This window comes from Euprymna scolopes, chromosome 19 (assembly GCF_053919585.1).
Source record: "Euprymna scolopes isolate OS-2025 chromosome 19, ASM5391958v1, whole genome shotgun sequence".
NCBI classification, from domain to species: domain Eukaryota; kingdom Metazoa; phylum Mollusca; class Cephalopoda; order Sepiida; family Sepiolidae; genus Euprymna; species Euprymna scolopes.
The window spans coordinates 76190961-76215560 of record NC_136500.1 but is presented as its reverse complement, the minus strand read 5'-3'; the positions used below and the strand labels follow the sequence as shown (position 1 = coordinate 76215560).

At 33.4% G+C, this 24600-nt stretch overlaps 1 protein-coding gene across 1 annotated transcript; it reads left to right on the top strand.

The window, feature by feature from the left end:
• Positions 1-430: 430 nt before the first annotated feature.
• LOC145239765 (iron-sulfur cluster assembly scaffold protein IscU-like) lies at positions 431-23031 on the top strand. Its single transcript, XM_080103194.1, has 5 exons — positions 431-650; positions 9180-9293; positions 16807-16917; positions 19910-19988; positions 22051-23031. The coding sequence occupies exons 1-5, from the start codon at positions 567-569 to the stop codon at positions 22122-22124; spliced, it is 462 nt and encodes a 153-aa protein (XP_079959320.1). The 5' UTR covers positions 431-566; the 3' UTR covers positions 22125-23031.
• Positions 23032-24600: the final 1569 nt, after the last annotated feature.

The following is a 24600-nucleotide window of genomic DNA, read 5'->3' as shown; positions in this document are numbered from 1 at the left end:
CTTAAAGTAAACACCATTCAGATGGGTTTTGTTAAAAATTACTGCAGAAATTGAATTTAACTGGAAAAGTTTATCTAAAAAATAAAACGGTTCGTAAACTTTAGAAGTACCAAGCGTAATTTAATCTCGAAAAGTTGATGGATGTGTATCGGTTTTCATTTTATAAATATTCCGAGCAGACGTTTTTAATCTCAATTTCAAAGTATTGTTTAAGGTCATTTCAGAAAGTCGTATCCGTACTTTCGTAGTTTATAATAGTTTGTTTACATTTCTTTAAAAAAAATAAATCACATAATTGTATATTTTATCAAATAACAAAACCAACGAAAATTATTTTTAACTTAAAATATTAAATTATTACGAAAAATACGTGTATTCAGAATAAAGATCATAAATAAATAACTGTAGATACGCAATTATTGCTAGAAATAGTAAAGTGATTTTCTCCGTTTAGATCTTATTATATAAACATTCATGCTTGTTTTTGTCCGGGCGGCTTGTACACGACATTTTGATCTGTTCTCAAACAAACATTTTCGTACAAAATATCAAAGCTTGCTAACATTATGGCAATGCTAAGATCATTGCGTTACAGCCTGAAACCGATGTTTGATTCTCGGATTCAAACAGTGGCACTTTACCATAAAAATGTAAGTGCGTAAAACGCATTCTTTTTACTTATAAACCGTCATTCATTTTACGTAACGATTTGCTTGTTTTATTTATTTTAATTGATTAATTAATTTAATTTTGTTAACTCTTGGTTGATTCCTATTTCAGTCAACTAAATTATTTAGAATGAAATGGATTTCGACGTGTATTTGGCATTAGTCCCAAACAACTTAGTTTTATTTGAAAAAAAAAAAGAGGTAAATGATAATAATGGTTTGTGTTACAATTCAGATTCGAAAAAGTGGTAATATGTGTTATCAAAGACAAGATAAGTTACTCTTCTACCTAGCTGGTTAAGTTATTAGTATTTTATCTTGCCTTTGATAACATTTATTTGTTATATATTTGTTTTTTGACAACTTTTTCGAATCTGTGTACAGTAATACAAACCCACTATTTTTATTTAATATAAAATGTTTACTTTGTTCAAAAATGACCGCGTGGTATCTCATATCTTTGAAGTCTCGACAATGACTTAAAAATTATACAAAATACTGTTAAAACCCAACGCAATAAATCTTTTGGGAGATTTACTGGGTGGTTTTCAAACACTAACAGTATTTTGCATAATTTTAAATTTTTAACTCGTGTTCCAGTCTTCAAAGATTTGAGATACCACGCAGTGTTTTTCGAACGGAATAAACATTTCGCGCGCACACACACGTGTGTGTGTGTGTGTGTATATATATATATATAGAGAGAGAGAGAGAAAGAGAGACTAAAAACTTATCCAGCTTGGTAAAAGAGTAACTTTTCTTGCCTTTGGTAACATTTATTTGTTCTTTATTTATTTATATTTTTTCCGAATCTCTGTGGATTGTAAAACAAACGCAATAATAACCTTTAAAATGCTTGAAGGTTTCACCATACACGTGGAACGGCGGAACGCTGAAATAGGTACATGTGCAGTTTATGGACCGCGCTGAGATAACGTTATAATTTAAAAACTCATTCTTAACCTGGGGAGGGCATTTTTGTAACTACTCTGTATTTTCACCTTACAATAACCAAAAGATACAGTTTGAAAAATCTTTCTAAAAAAAATAATACTAGCCGTATTCTGGATAAGTACGTAGAAAAATATAGTCGCCATCATTATAAACTGGACAAGAAATAGGCTACCTTAGGTAGAACGATAACTCAAGTTCATAATTTTCTAATTAAAGGAAAGATTGCATAATAACGCAAATTATGTAAGAATTTAAAACGTGACAAATTACCGGAATCCCCGGTATGCCCTCGCAAATGAGAAGGGCGCGGCAGCGAACGAAACTGCGCATTTTCATCTCCTGCAATGGTGGAGGTACGGTACGTCACGACCTTGTAAGAAGGCCACCATCCTCGAGAATAGCTTTTATTTGTTTTTAATTTGTATAACACCAGATGTTATTACGGAATCGATAATTTGATGTCATTTTGGAGTCTACAAAACTGAAAAACTGTTGAAAAATATATAACTGTTACCAAACGCAAGAGTCGCAAGACATGTCAATGAATGCACTCTTCTCTCTAACTCTAAGTTTCGTGTGCCAATACTAATTGTAAGAGTTATACTTTTTTCTTCTTTTATTAACTTTTTTTTTCAAATTTTATTTTATACTCTTATTCACTCCAAACAAAGGATGGGATTAGATTTACGAGGGCACTATGAAGGGAGTTGAGAAGCGAGTTGTCTATTTTCGCTTTACATTTTTTTTAAATTTCAACTTGTTAGTACAGTCAGGGAAACTGGGTGAATTTCAAACCTTAGCAGTTTGAAGGAAGAAACTACAAACTTTCTGGCATCTAGGTATCTCAACCGTGAAGGATGGGATTTTGTTGCTATTTGCTGGATTAGTCGGGGGGGGGGGGTATTTACGTCGAGGAGCAAAAATGCTACTAGTTCGTCGGAGCACATTCCATAAAGTACTTGTAAGACAAGCACAGAGATGCGGCCTTGCGACGATGGGACAGAGCATGGTCCATGCTCTGTCCCATCGTTTTATATATCACAAATTGAAGAGAAAAGGTCAATAAATAATATATTCAAATTTAAAACAACAAAAAAAAAATCGCTTTTTTAGAAATTTACCTGTAAAGTCCGAAGTTTAAAACCTTTTTTTTTTTTTAAAAAAAAAACACTTTTTATTTTTTTTTTTTTTTAATGCTCTTTTAATTGAAAAAAAAAATTAGGGCTTGAATTACATTTTTCGAGGAGTTATAAGCTTGAAAAGATGAGGTGCCACCTCAGGTGGAATTATTCATTATTTTCACGAAATTTCTGACACACCTAAAGGGTGTCACCATTTATCAAAGCCTAAAGGCCACTCGAGGATAAGTGTTAATAAGTGTAATCAAGATCACTAATTAGTTATATCTTGTGCCCGGCGATCATGCACACGTCCAGTTCTTACTCTCTCTTTTTGAGTCATGTGACATCATAACTCTTTTAGCATATTCCACAGCATAAATCATTTTTAACTATGGAGATGATCCACCCTTTTAATATGTAACCTGCATTTCTGACAAATAGATTATCAAATGGCTAAAATCGGAATTTTATCAAAAAAGTATTGTTACTTCAATTAGAAAAAAAAATGGCTAATTCGGATTATTATTTTTGTTATTTTCACAAAATTAACTTGACGTTTTTCAGGTGCTTCTTTTCAAACTTGGGAATATTTATTTCGAACTCTGGAACTTGCACAGAATTTCAGACTAAACCCTATATTTAATATTTAGTGGGTAGATTATTTTCCATCAATCGATACTGGATAGAAGTGTTAATTAACTTGTGATAGAACGGATAAAGGTCTTGATTCAGTTCTAAGTGAGTTTTACTGAAGGGTGAATACAGGCAATAATAAATAAAAATAAAATAAAAATTAACACTTCTGCCCGGTCATGGATGACAGAACGAGAATGATCTACCCTATCTGGTTTAAAATTCCATACAGGTTTCCAAGTTTGAAAAATACACCTGTAAAATCTCAGGTTACATCGACCGAAACGTAAAAATAATAATCAAGATGAGATTAGTAATACGAATACAAATTGTCAATCCTCTTCTCGGAAGTTCTGAAACAAAAAAAAAAATGAATAAAAGTATATATTAAAATTAAAAACTTATATACTTATAATGCTACCCACGCCAAAAAGTGGACTATCAAAAAAAAAAAAAAAAAACGCAACATTTTTTTTTTTTTTCATTGCAGATTTATTTATTTTACTTTTATTATTACCCCAAACAAGGCACGCTGCCACTGAGATGCAATTGGCTACTGTGAATTAGGGACCGATTTATAGAGGGCATCAAAGTGGGGAGTTGAGTAGCAAGATTTGTTTATATCACATTTAAATTTCTACATGTTGATACAAGTTGGAAGCAGGCAGGGAATTCCAAAGGCAAGCAATTAAAGGAAAGAAGCTATTAGTAGTAGTGAAAAAATTAAAATGGCTTAACATATTTCAATAGAGCTTCATGAGCTAAGTAAGAATCTTTTAAAATTTTTTAAATCCGATTAAAATTAGAGAAGTTATGACTTTTTGTGCCTCACACGTTTGGATATTTTTCCTTGTTTGAAGACCATATGCGTTTTGTCACTTTTGGAATTTTGCTGCTTGACGAGTTGATCAGGAGTATTTATGCCGAGGAAGCACAAGTGCAGCAATTTCGTTAGAGTACATTTGCCAGAAGTACTTGTAAAATATGCCTAGGCATGCAAGCAAGATTGTGGTGATGAGACAAGAGCTGGAGTTTGGTAAACGGTGCGAGACCTATTAGGTTAAAAGCTACTGGTTTTTTTTAATCTTTAAGGGGAGACTAGTGCTTGGTGCACCAGTTCAGCTATGGCAACAATACTCCATACATGGTTGAATGGTGGCTGTGTAGGGATATAGAAGACTAGCAGGTGTGAGTTTTTTAGCCTAGTAGAGGAAACCTGTCTTCTTTGCAGCAGACTGGCAGCATCTGTGTTTTTATTCCAATTGATTTGATGTTACTTGTGAATATTAGGCTAAGGAGTTTGAATGTCAGGCTTTCATTAAGGATGCCATCAGCCATGGCAATCGATGGTTTGTAAAGTTTCTTGTAATTGTTAAAAGAAAGGAGCTTTGTTTTAGTAGCATTATATGACCCCCCCCCATTTACGGCACCATTTCACTTCAGATTGGAGCTCATTTTCGTAGAATTCGGCCACTGCTTTTGATACGTGTGCATTCGGTTTGCTCTTATATTGAGAAAAGAACATGGTGTCATCAGTGACTATGCCCATCTTGGACATGATTGCGATATGACGAGATCCCTGGCGACACCAGATGATCTTGCTTTTCAAATAGAGGAAGAGAAGATGGGAGAGGAAAAACAGATGTTTATGAGATTCCTGTCCACAGAAAAGAGTAAATATTTCAATGAGAGAAGAAATAGTGAATATTTCGATGGGAAAGAAATAAATAAATGTGATAATGAGATTCTCGAGTTGGCAGAAAAAGCAATACAGGGTCGTTTTCTGGTTTAGGTTAGAACAACAATTCAAATTATTAAAGAAACAATGTTTTGTTGAAAGGTACAATGACTTGGGTTCAAAAGGTCTCTTTTGGTGTCTGGGAGGTATTGTCGCTGGGTCCATCTGTTGTATTTTAACACCCAGATAACCAGCCAGTGATAAGTTAGTTGGACAGATAAATAAATAAATTGAACCTAGAGAGAGATATGGTCATGAAAGACGAAGAAGAGAGAAAAGAAAAAGAAAATGAAAAGAATAAAATAATGAGTTCACGAGAGAAAGAAAAGAATAAGATAATGGAAAAGAGAAGAATAACTCCAAAAAGGCAGAGGGAGGAATTTCTGATTTTATAAAAACGATTGACTTTTTGGAGTTAGAGTCCAGAGTGCCTTTTTTCCTGACTGGCATCGAGACGTACACATCGCTCTCACCCCGCCAGGGGGGGGGGGCGAAACTCTCATAAGAGCTAAGTCGAAAAGCTCTTGTTCTTAGCTGGGAAATTGATTAGTGGAACTTAAGTATACAACCTGCATCATGAAGCTTGAATCAAAGAACTCGACTTTTAAACAAGTGTAAAATGATTTATGAATAATTATTTTGTTTCGTTATATAAAAATGTCCCAGAGTTTTTCCTTGTTTCCTGATTGCCGGCCTGAAATGAAGATGCAGTTTATTTCAGGTAGGCCCTGACGCCAGATGATGGAAGAGATAGACTGGATCCAGCACGAAGCCAGAGTGACGACCGAAATCGACAATGTTGCCACACGGACTTAGGGTCATGCACATTTTGCGTGCCCTGAGCAGCAGAAGATATTTTCCAGTGACCAGTGAGAGTCTGATCACCCTTGAGGGGTCCACCACTAGACAAGTAAGAATGTAGCCCTGCTGGGTTGCATCTATGGTCATGTGAGCTGGGAGCGACGAACACGGCCAGAAGTACATCACAAGTATGCTCCAGTGAACCAGGATAGCGACGGATGCGGCCCGGCTCCAGGAGAAGAGGGGGTTATATATTATACATAGGTGTGTCAGAAACTTCGTGAAAAATATTGAATAATTCGACTCCCTGTCTTTCCAACCTTATAACTACTTGAAAAATGTAATTCAAACCCTAATTTTTTTTTGTCAATTAAAGGAGCAAGGACCAAGGTTTCATTTAAAAAAAAAAAAAAAAAAAAAATACAAACAATGTGGTTTAAAAAAAAAAAAAAAAAAAAAAAGGTTTTAAACTTCGGACTTTACAGGTAAATTTAAAAAAAAACTTCTTTTTTTTTTGTTTTAAATTAGAATATATTATTTATTGATCTTTTATCTTCAATTTGTGATATATATAACTTTGGCACATAAATTATTTACTTTTTAATAGACATTTCAAAATAGGGGGGGCGTGAATTTTAAAAAAAACGTTTGTCTAAAATATTATATTCGGTTTACTGGAAAGAGCATAAAATTTCACATTGACCCTGAAAATGTCGTAAAAATAGAATCAATAGAAAAATTTTGATAGATTTTTAAAGTTTAAAAATTGAAAAATACTGAACTCGTAAAATTCAATTAATTTCATTACTGTTTTTTAAAAAATAAAAAATAATATTTCTATTTTTTTTATACAACTTTAATAGTTTATTTTGGAAGTATAATCCATAAAGAAAATAAACAACCCACTTTCAAAAGAGAAATTACGAGTTTTTTATATTTTATTCAGTTTCGTGTTAGGGGTGTCAAAAATTCCTACAAAAATTCTGATACACCTAGTGATTGCATCAGGGAGGTAAATCAGGAATAATAAAGGTCCAAGAAATAACCTCTGGAGCACACCTGTATTAATTTCATATTGTTTAGATATATAGTCATCGAGGACAACTTGGATCATCCTTTTAGCTAAAAAGGATCTGATTATTATTATCTATATAATCTGTTTTTTCCTTAATTAGTCCATATGTTATACTTTGAAAAAGGCTAAATACAAATTTGAATATTAAACTTCTTCCAAAAAATTCAAATATGCAAAATTTGTCTTTAAAAAGGCCAATTTGGCAATCCTAGACAAGAATAAGTGACCTCCCTGTGATGTAGCCTCCTTTTTTTAATATCATCATAATAATCATAATATATGATCCTTGTTGTAATGTGTGAGAAAGGAACTTGTAATTTCTACATGCAACAGTCCTTCACTGAAGAAAGTCAGTGAAATGTTACGTTTAAAAAAAAAATTTGAAAAAAAAAAGAATATTATCTGCAAAGAGATGCTGGACTGAAGGAGTAAATTAAAACTGTCTCTTACAACATAATTTTATTATTTGTATTGAACTATGTAGCACAATATCTTCTGAGTATTTATTAGTACTTATTAATTTATCTCATTTGGGTCAGTTTTATATTTAAAATACAATAGATACTATTTTTAAACTCATATTCACTGTTATTGGTTTTTCTGTCTAAAAAAACTAATTTTTTGCACTATCCAGAAAAATATTAGCTCTATCAAAACCTATTTGTTGATTAGATATATTTCTTATTCTGTGGAATTTCCACGGGTCCTGCTAGTATTAAATATTCATCTAGTAATATCATAGGAATTAGTTTTCTTGAACATTTTTATGGCAGACCTTGTCAAAAGCTTTGGATAAGTCAAGTGATACTGCCTTAGTTTCACCTGTCTTATTCAGTGTACACTATTTGCATTTGGAGATGACTGCTACAGTAGAAAAGGATTACCTAAACCCATACTGTTCTCTCTCTTTTTTTTTTTTTTCAGAAGTTCAGCATTTTCTAAGATGATGGATTATCGCTAGATTGATTAAGGATTAAAAAATTTTTAGTGAATAGTGGGAGGAGACTTGTATAGCAGTAACTTTGCTGGTTAGTTCTTTCACCAGAGTTCTTGAAAACTGTTCAGAGGTAATTTTCTATCAGAAAAGCAAGATTTGGCCGTAATGTATAAAAGATTGCAGCAATGGCTGAACGCAAGAAAAATTCTGTATAGACATTAAAAATAGTTTTGTTGTCACGGATGTAAATTCCGTTATAGAAGCATTGATTTTATTTGAATAAAATAAATACGTATCAGGTATGTTTGAAAGCCAAATCACAATGCAATATTATGAAAATAAACAAATATTATACTTGTTTGAAATTTATAATTAAAATATATTTGATTCAAACTCCATCCTCAGTATTTTTGACATGTATTTTTTAAATTTTCTTCTTTCTAGACATGTTGTAAAGTTGGAGAGAAAAAAAAATGCACAAAATACTGAGGATGGAGTTTGACTCCAAAATATATTTAAATAATAAATTTCGAACAAGTAAAATATTTGTTTATTTTCGTAGTATTGCGTTGTGATTGTGCTTTCAAACGTACCTGATGCATATTTATTTCATTTTTATGTTGCTTGTTTTTTTTGTGTTTTTTATATTTCTAAATGAGGAATAATTTCCATTAAAAATCCAGTTTTATGCATCTAAAATTGATTCACTCAGTTTCGTTTTTAGATAAACACAGCATCAGGTAAAATTTGGCGGCTATTTTGTTTTTATTTATTCACATGATGTTGACCCTTTTCAAACATGCTTTTCTCAATTTTAGATGCATGATACTAATTGGGTTTTTTATGGAAATGATTCTTCAATGAGTAATGCATAACAAAAAAACAATATAAACCGATTTTTAATGTCTAAACAGATTTTTTTTTCTTGTATTCTTCCATCGCCGCAACCGATAGATTAAGTAAATTAAGTACATTACCGATTTGACAAGTCAATTTCCTATAGAGTTTAGGGGCTAACTCAGCATTTTTTATTACTGTAGCAGGGATAATATTTTAAAGAAGATAAAAAATTTTTCTCTTTTTGAACATTTTATTTCACATTTATTTTTCAATAATTGTTTTTTTTTTTTGTTTTTTTTCGCAGTTTTACACCTTTTTATAAATCTTTTGATTTCTTCATCTTTCTTCTCCTTTTTTTTTTTTTTTTTTTTTTTTTTTTTTTTTTTTTTTTTTTTTAAAACCTTTTGAATAGGTGATTGACCATTTTGAAAATCCAAGAAATGTGGGTTCCCTGGACAAAAATGATAAAAATACAGGCACCGGTCTTGTTGGTGCACCTGCATGCGGTGATGTCATGAAACTTCAGGTAAATAGTTGAATTATAAATATGAACTATGAGGAAAGATCTTGAGCATTTCAGAATATGCAGGAGTTATGTAAAAGCATAAAATATTTAAATTTGTGTCAATCAATGTAACCGCGGATCTTCTTCAGTAAGGACTCATGGTGTAAGTACTTAGTGAAATTTAGTTGTAAGTTCTATTCTTCTGGAGATTGAATGTTGAATTCTTAGTGCAGGGAACACTCAGAATACAATTGCAAGTGACTTAAAACTTCTACTCTGTAATGGCTGATGGAATGAGAGCATGCTGGCCTCATGGATTAAATAAAGGGTTACATTTGAAATTCGGTACAGATTCCCAAGTTCAAAATAAAGATTCCAAAGTTCAACAAGATACACCTGAAGAAGGTCTGCGGTTACATTGTGAGAATAACATTCAGGATGAGGACAGTAGTCCAAATAATGATATTATAATAATAATAATGTGTATTGAAGGTATACCATAATACTTAGTTTGCTACACCATATCATAGCAAAGCTGCATACAAAATTTTAGCCAGATAGATCTAGTAGTTTCCAAGAAAAATTCTAGAGTAAATGTAGTATTGTCGTGATTTATCCCTATTGATCCCTAACTATGCATCATAGGGATCCCATGATATTTAGTTCGCTGCACTTTATTATAGCAAAGTTTCAAACAAAATTTCAGCCAGATCAACATAATAGTTTTCGTAAAAAATGGAATAGTTAGATAAACTTGGTAAAAATATAAGAAATATATATAAAGTGGTATACTTCACTGCTAAATAAAAATGGGTTTTAAAGCTCCCAAAATATATACTAGAATTGTTCATGTGGTCTCATAATGGAATGGCTTGATACAGTCTTATGTGACAGTTTTCTGATGAAGGTTCAGTCCTTACTACAGGCGATAATAACTGAGAATAACATAAAAATTAACATTTCTACCTTATCATGGCTGACAGAATGAGGACAATCTGATCTGTGGATAAAATAGAGGGTTCAGTCTAACACTGATTCCCAAGTCTGAAAAGATGCACCTAAAGACTGTCGAATGTTACATAAGGCGAAACGTTGTGGAAATAACATGAAAATAGTTTGAATAATCTAAATGATGTATTTTCATAGTTCTCTCAAGATTTAATGTGATTGATTTTGAAAAAAATATATGAAATGAAACTTCTATAATTTGTTTTATTTTTATTTGACCTTCAAAGATACATTATTGTTTCATGATTTTTTTACTTATTTTGAAAGTGTTAAAGGTCAGTTAATGCATTTTGTTATCATTGGATTCTAATCTATAGATATAAAGGAGTAACATTCATATGTGTGTCTGTGTGTACAACTCTCCTACAGCCCACACCACTGGACCAATCATGACCAAACCTGCAATGATGATGGTCCCCCACCTAGGAATGGTGCACACCATTTTTTTCAAGGTTAAGCCTACACTCCTACAGCCCACACCACTGGACTGATCCTAACCAAATTTGATATGATGATAGTCTCTGACCTAGGGATGGTGCACACCATTTTTTAAAGTAAAGAGTAAAGGTTTAGGTTGTACTAAACTCCCCGTGACCCGTTGGGTCAGTATGTTATATTAGCTATGGAATTAATGTATGAGCGTGACACTTGTGACGTAAAGAAAATAGTTTTTTGTGACATAACAGAAACATTTCTATGAAAGTATATTAAAATGAAAAAAGAATATACATAGATTTCTGTGAGTCGTTCTGTTTATAATTGTTTATTTTTGAAAAAAAAACAAACTTAGTCATTGAACTATAAGTGGTTTGCCATACTTATAGGTAAATGTGCACTGAATAGATACCATAATACTTAAAGTTAAATTCAAATTTAGATATATCTTTTTTAAATGAAATTGTTAGTTGAAAGTACAGAATAGTTAAAAAACACTCTCCCCATGTTAGGAATGGCTTTTTAAATAGAAAATGAAAATAAAATGTAATTTTTTCATTTATTTTAAACAAACATTCATGACCCATTGAGTCAAATATTTAATTTATATGTTAATAAAGTCAATAAAACTAATTAAGACAATGCGGAAATGAACGGTGTAAAAAAAAAAGCAGAATGTATTTACAATTGTTTATTTGGATAATTTAAACGCGAAAAAAAAAACAATTGGGATGCTGAAAACGTACACAGTAAAACAATGTTTTATTGTTGAGTTGATTGTTTACGCTGTTATGGGTTTATGCTTGTGTACGCATGTGCAACCGGAAGTCGTAAACCGGATGTTGGGTTACCACACCCATTACAAGGTCATTTAAGTTGTATAATTATATAGATTTAGTGCGGCTCTTAGTAAACTCCCCCACCTAGAGATGGTGCACACAAAATTAGGGTTTGTCGCCATCCTGAGGGCTGCCACCATGGCGCCGGTCAACTTCTTTATGAATTTGAATCGGATCACCCTCCTCCACCCCATCCACTCAACCAATTTAACAAATGTTAACTATTGTGATTCTTCATTTCAATTTTTTATGTGTAACAAACGATATAAGTGTCCACTTTGATATAATCTATTTGCTTCAATTCATAGTTGGATTTCAGTCACTTCAGGAGGTAGTAAAAAAATGTTCAACACCTTAAGAAATAGTTGCTCTTACAACATCCACTTACTGCAAGGGTGCCTGCAAAGTGCATGTATCTTTACTAGTGTCCAATATTTAAAAATAGATGAACAGCCTTAATTAAAACCTAAACGATGCCATAGCAAAAATGCTTACCAATATTTTCAGACCATGATTTAACTAAATAAAACATTTGCTTTGAATCGCCTTACCAAGATAACAAGCTTTTAACATGAGATGAACATTTTTAGGCTAGAATGAGTGGAAACCAAAATTTGTCTTTTGATGAGTTTTATTTTTATATTCTCTACATATATACAAAGTGATTGAAAAGTAACTCTGTTTTAAAATGCATACAATTCAGTTTTAAAAAATAATTCATACAATTAATGAATAAGAAAATGATGTTTTTAAAGCTAATTTCCCTTCAACAGTTTGCATTTTGGAGATGGAACTCTTTCGTTGCTATATTAATTTTTATCTTTTTAGATTCAAATGTTATCTACATTTTATTTCAGTATTTAATTTTTACTTTTTGATTGTTTTATTTAATAATAGCTTTTCTCGTCCATAAATGTTTATTATACCTACTAAGTTGATTGCATAAATAGATTTGGCAATTGTATTCATTTTCAGTTCGTGAGAGGGGAATCTATCACCATACTTTCCCTTAAACATGCCAATTGGACTTTCATGAAGTACAATACTACTTAATAAATCTTTTTTTTTTTTAATTTTTTTTTTTAATGGAGAGTAGAGAACGCATTGTAGATGCGTTATCGGCAGCTCCCGTTACTCTCACTTCTCTTTATTTGTTTCTCAGTCCTCATTTTTTAATGAGTGTTTTTCTGACAAAGGGAAAAGAAAAACTATTCTAGGTTGGCAGTATTTTGTGCGAACAACCACCAGAGATGTCAGAAATTTTCTGTTTCTATGTCTATCCTTGTAGCCATGTCACTAGTAAGGGTGCTGGAGGTAAACATTTTATCTGGGTTGACGTTAACCGCCTGATAGTCAGGGACCCAAACCTTGGATTAACCACTAAGGAAGCTGTGTTATCAGCAGGTGCAAAGTACTGGGGCTGCTGTATTGCCATTTGGTGAATGGATTCTGGACCATGCAGTAGCTTCTTGTGGGGCCTCTCGATGCCATATTAGTGGGTAATTGTTACGGCTTTACCTTATATGCTAAAAAAATTTCTTTGTTTCTTTTTCTCTCTTAGTTTCCCTCTCTGTTCTGCTCTATGCAAGTATGTCGACCTAGTCCACAAATCCCAAAATTCCATGACCAGTTTCAAGAAAAAATACGATTAAACCCGGATCTCCAACTTCCAACGTAGACCCCCCACTACCATGTCTCCTCCAACATCAGAGATCTACGTTCTAACCTTCCAGAGGTTGAAACCCAATTACAGGAGACTGAACCAGACCTATTATTTCTAAGCGAAACTGACATTGGACAGACTATTTCCCTAGATGAGTTTGTAATTAAAGGATACTCTAACTTAACTAACAAATCTGACCCCCAAGATCGCCATGGGCATGGAATGTGTGCCTATATTAAATAAATTAAATATTCTATGTGGTAGGGACATCTCCAGAGAAGATCCTAACTTACCCTATATGTGCTTCAGGGTTGCACTTGCTCATACTACTTCGTTTATATTTACTCTCTATCGCCTCCACAACAACGGAGTTACTATCTTTAAAAGCATATCTGAGAAAATTGACCACGTCCTATGTGCTTATCCTTGAGCTAACATTCACGTATGTGGAGACTTCAATGTGGAATGGTTAACCCACTCAAACAAGACCGATGATGAGGGGAGGTTCTGTCACGATTTCTCTATGGCTTATGACCTCACTCAGATTGTTCACAAACCCACCCCTGCGCCCGATACTGATGGCCAGTATGCGAGTCTTCTAAATCTTTTTCTAGTTTCCGTTCTGTCTCCACTTGGATCTTCTGACCACTTTGTTGTATCAATTAAGATAAAAATGAAATGTAATAAGTCCTCCGATGTACCGCTCCATAGTACAGTATATCGATACTCTATGGCTGACTGGGATAGCTTCCGTACATTTATATTAGATCTACCTCTGCTTTCCATGTTTAAAAAGGAGGTGTCCTCTATAGTGTCAGACCTGACAGAATGGTTAATTGTAGGTATAGACCGTTTCATACCCTCAAAAAAATTCCAGCAAAAACCTAACAGCCAGCCGTGGTTCTCTCCGGAATGTGCTACTGCCATTGCACATAGAAATCACTTTCTCCATTGCTTCCAATGTAATAGATATACTGAGACTAAAGCCACTTTCAGAACTGCCAGCAACCATTGTAAGAAAGTAATAAGGAATACAAGAGAGTTGTATGCTCAGTCAGTCAAGTCCAAAGTAGCTGAGCAGCAGCTTGGTTCCCACCAGTTTTGGCAAATAGCAAACAGAATCCTGAACAGAAGCGTGTGCTCATCCCAACTATCATCAATGGACCTGAGGTAATCTTGTCAGCATCAGACAAAGCCAAACTCTTTACCAAGAACTTTGCAGTTAATTCTACCCTTTGCGACCAAGGCCGCCAACCCCCAATATTTCCTCCTGTATCAGAAAACACGCTATGTGATATACAAATATTTGTACGTGATGTTGCCAAGCTAATCAAAAGCCTTGATTCCAGTAAAGCAATCGCCCCTAATGGTATTCCAATTATAGTACTAAAAAAACTTCAACCAGAACTAGCGCCCATACTTACAAAACTGTTTAAACGTTGTCTTAAGGAGAATTGCTTCCCATCACTCTGGAAAATTTCATCAGTATGCCCTGTATTTAAGAATTCAGGTGATCGCTAATCCCCCTCTCAGTACAGGCCAATAAGTCTCCTGTGCGTCATGAGTAAGTTGCTGGAATCTGTTAAATAGAGAAGTAATCAACCATCTCAGCAAAAATAACCTTCTTAGTGACACACAATGTGGTTTCCGTTCTGCTAGATCTACAGCAGATGTGCTTACAGTTATATCTCTTAGGATTAGCGAATCTCTCGATGGAGGCAATCTTTCTAGGGCAATTGCTCTTGACATATCAAAGGCCTTTGATAGGGTATGGCATAAAGGTTTACTTCACAAGATCTCTAGCTACGGTATAGCTGGAAATGTCTTAATTATTAAATCAATTCTCTCTGATAGGTTCATAAGAGTAGTGGTTGATGGGAAGAAATCAGAAGCTCACAGTATTAATGCTGGAGTCCCTCAGGGGTCCATCCTGGGCCCAACTTTTTTCCTGATCTACATTAATGATCTTCCAAATTCATTCGTAGACATTTATGCTGATGATACTACTATCTATGGTAGCACATCTAAGACCATAAACAACCGAGTTCTCTCCGATTCCCTCTCCTGATATTGAGCACATGATACAATGGGGAAAGGAGTGGCTGGTTACTTTTAATGCATCTAAATCCAAGCTTCTACCTTTACATCATCAACGCTCTGATCCCCATCTGGCATCAATTGAAATGAATGGCTCTCGTCTTGGGGAGGCCTCATGTTTTGACAAGCTTCTAGGCTTGACTTTCACTCCTGATCTGAAATGGAACACGTACATCAAATCTGCTGCCAATGCCGCTGGAAAAATGGTGGGATCCTTATATCGATCCAGTAGATATCTCACTGCTGATGCAATTCTCTGTCTATATAAGAGCCAAGTTCGTCCGAGGATGAAATACTGTTGCCACATCTGGGCAGGAGCTGCTAGAAAGGACTTGTCCTGCCTTGATAGAGTTCAAAATAGACTTCGTAGCCTCATAGGAGATGTCCTTTTCTCTTCCCTGCAACCTCTATCTCACAGAAGAGATGTTGCGAGTTTGTCTTTGCTTTATCGTTATTTTCATGGCAAGTGCTCGACTGAGCTTCAATCTATGGTCCCCCCCCCTCGCCAAACTTTCACGAGAAACACTTGCCTAGCTGAAAACACTATTAATAATTCCCCCCACTCTTTATCTGTGCCTAAACCTAAATGTAGATTCCATGAACAACTTTCTTAGAAGTGCACGCCTGTGGAACTGTCTTCTGTTTCCTGCTTTCCAGCTGACTACAATATGGTTGTCTTCAAGTCCAATGTACACAAGTTCTTGATGAGCCGTTCCACTTAAGTTACCAAATTTACTGAATTTCCATTACTAACGATTGCTATATTGTCCAATTGATTATTGTACACTCTTAACCCTTATCCTCAAGTGGTCTCTGGGCCTTGATAAGTGGGGATGCCTATGTAAAAAAAAAAATTATAATGCATGGACTTTTATTTAAAATTCAGTATTGGCGCCTTCATACGCCACCAGCTTTTCAAGTTAACTTGAAATTACATCGACTGATTTGAGAAGAAACTCTTGCAGAATGGTAGTCAGAACTTCATGTATTTGCCCCTTTCAAGTTTTTCTAAATTTCTTGGTTTTGTTAAGTAGACTTGCTTTTTCAGCTAATGCCAGTGAAAAAAGTTGCAGAGCGTTAAGTCAAGACTTCTGGCTGGCCATTTGTGCAAACCACAACAACTCCTCCATCTTCCAGGGAATTGGACATTCAGCCATTCACAACTAACAATAGCCAAGTGTGGAGAAGCTCCATCTTGCATAAAAATCAAATCGTCAATATTATCCCAAGCAATAATAATTGGCCAAATTTCATCTCTCAACATAGCGAAATACCTTTGTATTCAAATTCATTTACCTAAGCGGTACAGTTTCCTCCTTTGGACATTTTCCTATTTTGATTTGTAGTTCTTGCCTTTGTTTATTATAAAAATAAAAAGTTTGATTTAAAAAAAAAAAAAAAAAATGATGTTAACTCTTTTATGTCCCAAGATAATTAAATTTTTTTAACGTGTATGATTTTTTTCAAATGTTTAACAATGTCTTATTTTTAGATAAAAGTTGATGATGACGGAAAAATCGTGGATGCCAAATTCAAAACATTTGGATGCGGATCAGCCATTGCATCCAGTTCTCTTGCTACGGAATGGGTGATGGGGAAATCTGTGAGTATTTCCGTTTATGATTGGCTTTTGTCATTATTCCCCAGGAGTTTTCATGCATGTCATTAGTAATTGCTTGGTGTTCCCTGAATTCTGAGTTACAAGTCTTTTCAGATTTCCATAACTTTCCACTTTTTTCGATAATTACAGAACATTTTGTGTTATCTTGTGATAATACCATGTCTTAGCCCACTCAACAAGGATCGCTGACCCCAACATTGAATTTCTTCTCTTTTCATCTTGTGATATTATTCCCCCTCCCCCACCTTATTGTAAGGAAGCAGGTGGGGGTGGGGGGGATATAACAAAAGAAATAGGAAATTTTTTTTTTTTTTAAATGGTGGATTTGAAGTTGCTAACCAGGGTAGACAAAAGAAGGTTGACATTGGATTGTTGGTCAAGATCTGACAGTGATGGTAACAAAAGGATAGAACAATGGATGTAGATATTTTTAGAGTTGATTTATGGACACTTAGGGAGTGGCTATGAGTTTATGACAGTAGGAATGATCTACGGGAGGAGGGGGCAATTAGCCAGTGCTTACATGAGTTGGATGCTTGGTGATGGTTGAAGTTTAGACACAGTTGAAGACAGTTTGTGGCTCTGAGCAGATGGGGAAATGAATTACTCAACTGATGAACGGACACAGTCTCAACAGCAGATGGAGATGGGTACTTTAACATTTAGAGGGTCAAGAGTGTGTCACACATGCACCGAGAGTCCAACTGATATATACATAGTGTTGAAGTGTTTTCTTTTGTTTCCCTTTGTTTGATTTCCCTTGGTTGCCAAGAGGGTGTGCACAGCTTCACAAGTAAAAGTACTTGTGAAGCTGTGCACACCCTCTTGGCAACTGCAAATGTGTAAAAGATGATGACACGGCCAGAACCAAAATGAGAGAAGAATGGAAAAAGGATCACTACACACCACATGGTCTTACAATCTCCTTTTCTGGTTGTGTTGTTGTTTCTCACATTGGTGGCTGTTGAGGGGTGTGCAGTGGTTCACAAGTATTAAAATAAAATGCACAAACTGACACATTCTGCAAGTGTGTGTGTGATAGATAGGTAGATACATACCTACCTACCCTCCCTTCCTCCACATCTGTTCTGAGTTGATATCAGCTCATCTCTATTTTCTAAATCCCCCTCGATCTGGTCCAAGCCATGACCTGCGTTCAACCATGTCAAACTGGAAACTGTTCTCAACTATTGCAAACCCAAGACTCTCCTTAACTGTTGTAAAACTCATTGCTACTCCTAAACTTGACTGAAAACTAACTTTAATCATATTGGTCGCCATTGTTCACTCCTTTTGATCCTGTTACCGCCACACCTTGATTAACAATCCTATTTTAGTTCCCTTTGTGTGCGCTAGTGAACAACTTTCTATAGTTTTGTTCTTATTTCCTCTTTTTATATTTTGCTCTTTTTTTAAATTCCTAGCACTTTCAGGGGAGGAGGAGGAGCATCTATAGTATCATATCATAACAGCTTCTTTCTTATAGCAAGCACTAGATTTCATTGGCATTTGATTTGGTAATATATGTCCTCACCAAAATGCCAGTACTTTTGGCATTTTTAGTAGATGTCTGGATGGTGCTCTTCCTTTTTTCTTTCCACTCTCTTTGACCTTTCCAACCATTTTGAATGGTATTAACTGAGGCTAATGACTTTTTTTTTGTGATTGGGGTGGGGAGAGCAAATATTGGATTTTTGGTAAGTTCACTTCATTTGTGTTGTGTTCTTTCTACATTTTTATCATTATTTATTAAAAGTACCTAATCAACATTGCCTGGGGGGTATTTTTTTTTTTTTTTTTTTTTGTGCTTGTGCAGTTTAAATTGTTAGGTGAAAATACAAAATAGTTTAAAAACCCTCCTCTTCATGCTAAGAATACCTTTCTAAATAGTTATTATTTCAGCACGGTCTCTAAACTGCACAAGTGCCCATTTTTGTTTTCACTTTGTTTTAATCAATTATAATATAATCGCATAAAGTAATATATATATAATTGCATAAAATAAAATAAATTCAAAAATATCCTATTTTAAAAAAAAAAAAATGTAATTATGAAATTAATTCACCAGAATGCATTTTTAGTTTGTTCATAAAGAAGTTAGCCATTTTTAATCTTTTAATAGTTAAAAAAAATTTTTTCTTTTTAAATGACCATTCAGAATGTGAAAAATTTTAAATATTTGAGCTGTCAAATAGAAAATTAGTTCTAGTTTTTAAATTCTTAGCAAATTCTCATGTATTAAAAATGTTGAAGGTTTTGTAAATTATTTGCATCTAATAATTATTTTTAAAACAGATTAAAAGTTTTTTGAATAAACTGTTTTGAAACTACGTTAAGATGCAAATATTTTATTTAAAAAAAAAAATTTTTTTTCTTTCTTTTAAAAATTGAAATGTTTCTTAATTTTGGATAGTATAATCTCCATCGAAACAGTTCTTTTTTTTTTTTTTTCTTTTTTTTTTTTTATTATTTGGAAGTAAAATGTCAGCACCAGCACAGCATTGATAAACCAGTACAAGGACACAGACATTTTACTTACCAAAAAATAAAAAAAGGAACTCTTTAATTCTGTGGATATTTTACTACCCAAAATTAATAAGAAACACTTCTATTAAAATATTTGCATTTTATCGTGGTTTCAAAGCAGTTTGTTTATTCAAAATTTTTCATTTAAATAATGCTTCTAAGAGCTTTTGCCAATTCTTATAAAATTAGTTAGTTTTATAACGATTTGATGCAATTAATAATTTTGATGACTAAATAATACTGTAATAATTAAATTTAACTTCCAAAATCCTATTAAAAAATAATTTGGTAAAAAAAAAAAAAAATACATGACAGGAAGATATAACTAATAATTTATTATTTTGTCTTATTTGAAACGTTCGATTGAAATTCTACCTTTTTGTTAACATTTGTAGAAGACTTTTCATTGATGAATTTAATTTTTTTTTTTTTTTTTTTTTTTTTGTAGTTGAAGGAAGCGTCTGAAATCAAAAACAACCAAATAGCAAAAGAATTATGCCTTCCACCTGTGAAATTACATTGCTCAAGTAAGTCTTATTTATCATGAAACCAGTAGTCCAAAATGTGGTTAAGTTTTCCATTTTGCATACATCTTAATAATCTCCAGATTTAATCTTCCTCAGAGTTCATCAGAACAGTTCGTCTTTGAGACTCTTGCACATCCATCGTATCATTCTCATATCATTTCTCTCCATGCAACACATGTCCTCAATTCTTATTGGCCAGGTTTCACTTCCATACAATCATCATACTGCATACATATGCCTGATATACTCTTCCTTTGATCAACAGTGGTAACTCTCTGCTAGTTAATAATAGCAAAAGTTCTTATTCCATCAACAATTCTTGCAATCAAATTCGTATCTGCTCTACCCTGTTTTCCAGTGATAACCCCAAGATAGTTGAAATGCTTAGATGTGGTGACCTTAGAGGAAGATGAAATCTGGACAATATAGGGAGACGTGTGTAGAAAAGTAGATTTCAATGGTATGGCCATGTTGCGTGTTTGCGTTAGATGTACAACAGTTGTGGTACAGGTTCAGTTTACAGGGAAAGGCCAAGGAAAGCCTAGGAGTGATAAAAATGGACTTGAGAGAAAGAGGGATAAATAAAAACCTGGCCAGAGCTAAGTTAGTTTGAAGTCAATTTTTGTAGCCATCTAATGTATAACATGTAAAACTAGTGTTAAAAAGCTGATGCTGATATGGTGGACTAAAATTTTTATTCCAACAGATTATCCACATGAACAGCTGGAGTATTGTTTTGTTGTGTAGATGACATGTGGCAGTAGTAGGCATCACAGCAATGTTGTCTTTTTAATATAGTTGTTTTCTTTATGATAGCATTGGTTGTAAAAGTTATTGGGTTTAACAATTCTCTCGGGGGGAGGGAGGGAGGCTTTTGCACTATACATACATAATATCCTGTGGGTTTTCCTGCCACTTATTCTCCATAAGGGAAACGAATGTTGTCTGAAACGTTCATTTTTATGAAAAATGAAAAAAAAAAAGGTTTTATTAGCTTATCTGCTACTTGTTACTGGAGACTTTCTACTTGTGATGCAACATCCTGAACACGTCACTGTAACCTTTAACAGAAAATACCTTTTTGTTTTTGTTTTTTTAATTTATCGAACCTTGCATTCCGTTAACATTTTAACAAACCCGTGGGTATCCACATCAATATAGCTACATATAAAAAAAAAAAACTAAAAATAAATTCTAACTATTTAAAAAAAAAAAAAAAAAAAAAAGGAAAAGACAAATTTATGTTCAAGTTTATAAATTCATTTAATGTAAAAAGATATTTAAATTTGCTCCCACAATTTCCAACTCGACTTTTATATTTTGATCAGCAATGATTTGCATTTTTCATTATGTGTATGCAGTGTGGTTAGCGATGGTTAAGAACGTGTTGCATGGATAGAATGATATAAGAATGCTGCAATGAATGTATAATGTGAGTTTTAAAGACAAGCTTAAATCTTATGACCTTAGAAAAAGATTAAATCTGGACAATACAGGGAGATGTGTGGAGAAGAGGCTTCAATGGTATAGCCATATTGAAAGAATGGATGAGAGTTCATTGATTAGTAGATTAAAACAGTTGAGGTAGCAGGCATAGGAAGTTTTAATAGCATCAATTGTAAAAGTTATTGGGTTGAGTTAGTGTTTAATAATTCTTTCAAGGGTTTTCTTTTGCACTATACATACATATCTGGTGGATCTTCCTACAACTTCTCCCCCTATATAGTGAAAAAAACGCTGTCCGAAACATGTTTGCAGTTCAAAAACAAGTGAAAGATTGTATCAGCTTAACCATTACATATTGCAGAGTTCCTGCATGTGATGCAACATCCTCTATACATCAGATTAACCTTATGGAATTTTTTTTTTACTTTTTCTAAAATAAAGTTGTTTTTAATATTTTAACATGCCCATGTTCAATATTGCTACATAGAAAACTAAAAATAAATCCTACTTACATGTGAAATCAATGTTTAAATATATAAATTTATCTAATGTTAAATTGTTTGTTCCTACCATTTCTAACTTGACTTTGATTGATTTTTTTTAAATTTTATTTTAGTGCTTGCAGAGGATGCCATCAAAGCTGCTTTGAATGACTACAAGAAAAAGAACCCAGAGAAAAAAGCCGAATGATTAACCATTAATTACGGGTGTAAATAAATGCTTTTTTTAACAAGGAACTTTTTATTAATCTCTTGGGAATTTCATGAAGCCTTTCTATATTCCTCAATATGCCTCGTATTTGTTGGCCATTGCATCTGCAACCTCTGTAATGGCAGATTTACTAAATTTTTGTTGCCATCTATTAAAAAAACCTTTGCATTATATGAAAAAAAAAAAAAAAAATTTAAAATAAAAAGTGCTATTTTTACACTTAGAGCTAACTAAATAGTTCTGCGAGTAAGCCTCATTCGTAATTTAGTTTTTATTAAATATTAGTAAGAAGACACGGTGTTGCTCGAGATTGAATGTGGAACTCTTATGTTCTTTTGTGTCTAGCCTGTAACACCAGATTACCCCCTCTCCCGCCCTTTTTTTTTTTTTTTTTTTTTTTAATAATATTCAATTTGTTGGATAGGTCCTAAAGAATATACAAGTAAAGTAACATTAATTGAAATAAATAAAATTTTGGTAAATTTTATAGTTTGTGAATCCCCTTGGGGCATATCCGACATTTCCTGGGAATCAATGAGTACGCCTGTGCACTTTTGCTCCAAGCGTCTGATCCTCTTATTAATATTTCTATTGTTGCTGTAATAATTTCCAAGTTATACATCAAATAAAGTAAAATAAAACAAACCACACAATTGATTTAGATGAAATGTACTTATTTACATACTCTGATTAATGTAGTTTAAGAATATGTGCTACAAGATGGTGGGCAGACAAAAAATACAATTTTAAACATATTAAGTATTGATGGATTTTGCTTCTTCAAAGGAAAAGCTGCTGCTTCACAATTGAAAATTGTGTTTGACGTAAAAACGCTTTGATGTACTTGCATGTCATACGGAAATAAAATAATCAAAAATTAAAAAAAGGATCAAGTAGAAGATTAATTACAATCAATTTTATTGTAAATTGCAGTTTTATTGTATGTCCATTTCTTTTTTTTTTTTTTTTTTTTTTACTTTAGAAAATATAAGACAAATGATTATACTAGCAGTTCAGTCCGGCTTTGATCCGGCCCTATATACTGTTCATAACTTTATGTGCATATATATATATAGTTTGACTAGAGTCCAGGTAACCTACATCTAAAATTTCAAGTGTTTGGATCCAAAATTGGCAGAGGAGATTAGTAGAGTCTGCAAAGGTCAACTCCTTCAACTTTGACCTCTAAACAGACAAATTTTTGTCCAAAAACTGATTAAAAAGCTTGTTGCATGTCTGAATACGCTTTATGTACAATTTCAAATGGCCCCAAATTGGCTGAATAGTTTGCTAGAGACTGCAAAGGTCAACTCTTTTGACCTTTAAGCAGCCAAATTTTCGACCAAAACCCAAGCTTGCATTATGTGTGAGTACACTTAATGTAAAACTGTTTAGACCAAAAATTGGCCGAGTAATTGGGTAGAGACTGCAGAGGTCATTTTTTTTTTTTTTTTTTAAATTTTATTTTAACTTTGACCCAAACTTTAACCCTTTTAACATTTATTGTTTTTGGGCTCAAATCAAAGTAAAAAGTTTATTCCATGTTCAAGTACCCTAAATCTAAAATTTCAAGTATTTAGACCCAAAATTGGCGGAGGAGTTTGGTAAAGTTTTCAAAGGTCAAATTGTTGAACTTTAATCCCTTGGCAGCAAAATTTCTGGCCAAAAACAGATTAAAAAGATTTTCCCAAATCTCAATAACCCTTTTGTCAAATCTCGAGTTTGTAGACTGAAAATTGACAGAGTAGTTTGGTAGGGAAATGTACTCACAGAGACACACAGAATTTCACTTTTCTAGATATATAGATTAGGGCATGTAAGTGCATGAAAGTGTTTTTACTTGAAATGCGGTTTTCGAGTGACTAACAGTAAAGAGGCACCAAAATAAAATTTGAAACAATAATGGATACTTTATATCCATCTCATTCATTCAATTTGTGTGTTCAACAATGAAAACATTATTTCAAACTTGAACATATCAGACTGAGTGGACAGAACTTTTTATTGAGATTGAATAGATACATCTAAAATAAAATGTCTCCATTCAATCTGCACATTTAACAACGAAAATACTATTTTAAATTTGAGTGTGCTAGAATGACCAGAGAGATCCTCTCAAAAAGAGATGTTTATATCCATGTGTCCGACACGTTTGTCGATTATCAACAAAACTACTTTTGTCTTACAATTAAACAACACTACTCAAATAATGATCCGAATCTTTCAAGGGAGATAACTTATCATGCAGGCTATGGAGTTGGATATTTATCACATGAGCTTATGCAAAATCAAGCACTGAAAAATGTCAGCACTTTGTTGCAGTATCCAATTGGTTTTGAGTGCATAATTAGCCTAAAGGATACCAAGGGAAAGTTTGTACTATCAACTTCTTTATTGACGTTTGTGGTATCTTTCATTTTTTATGAACATAACTATTTTCGTTTTGTGATTAAAT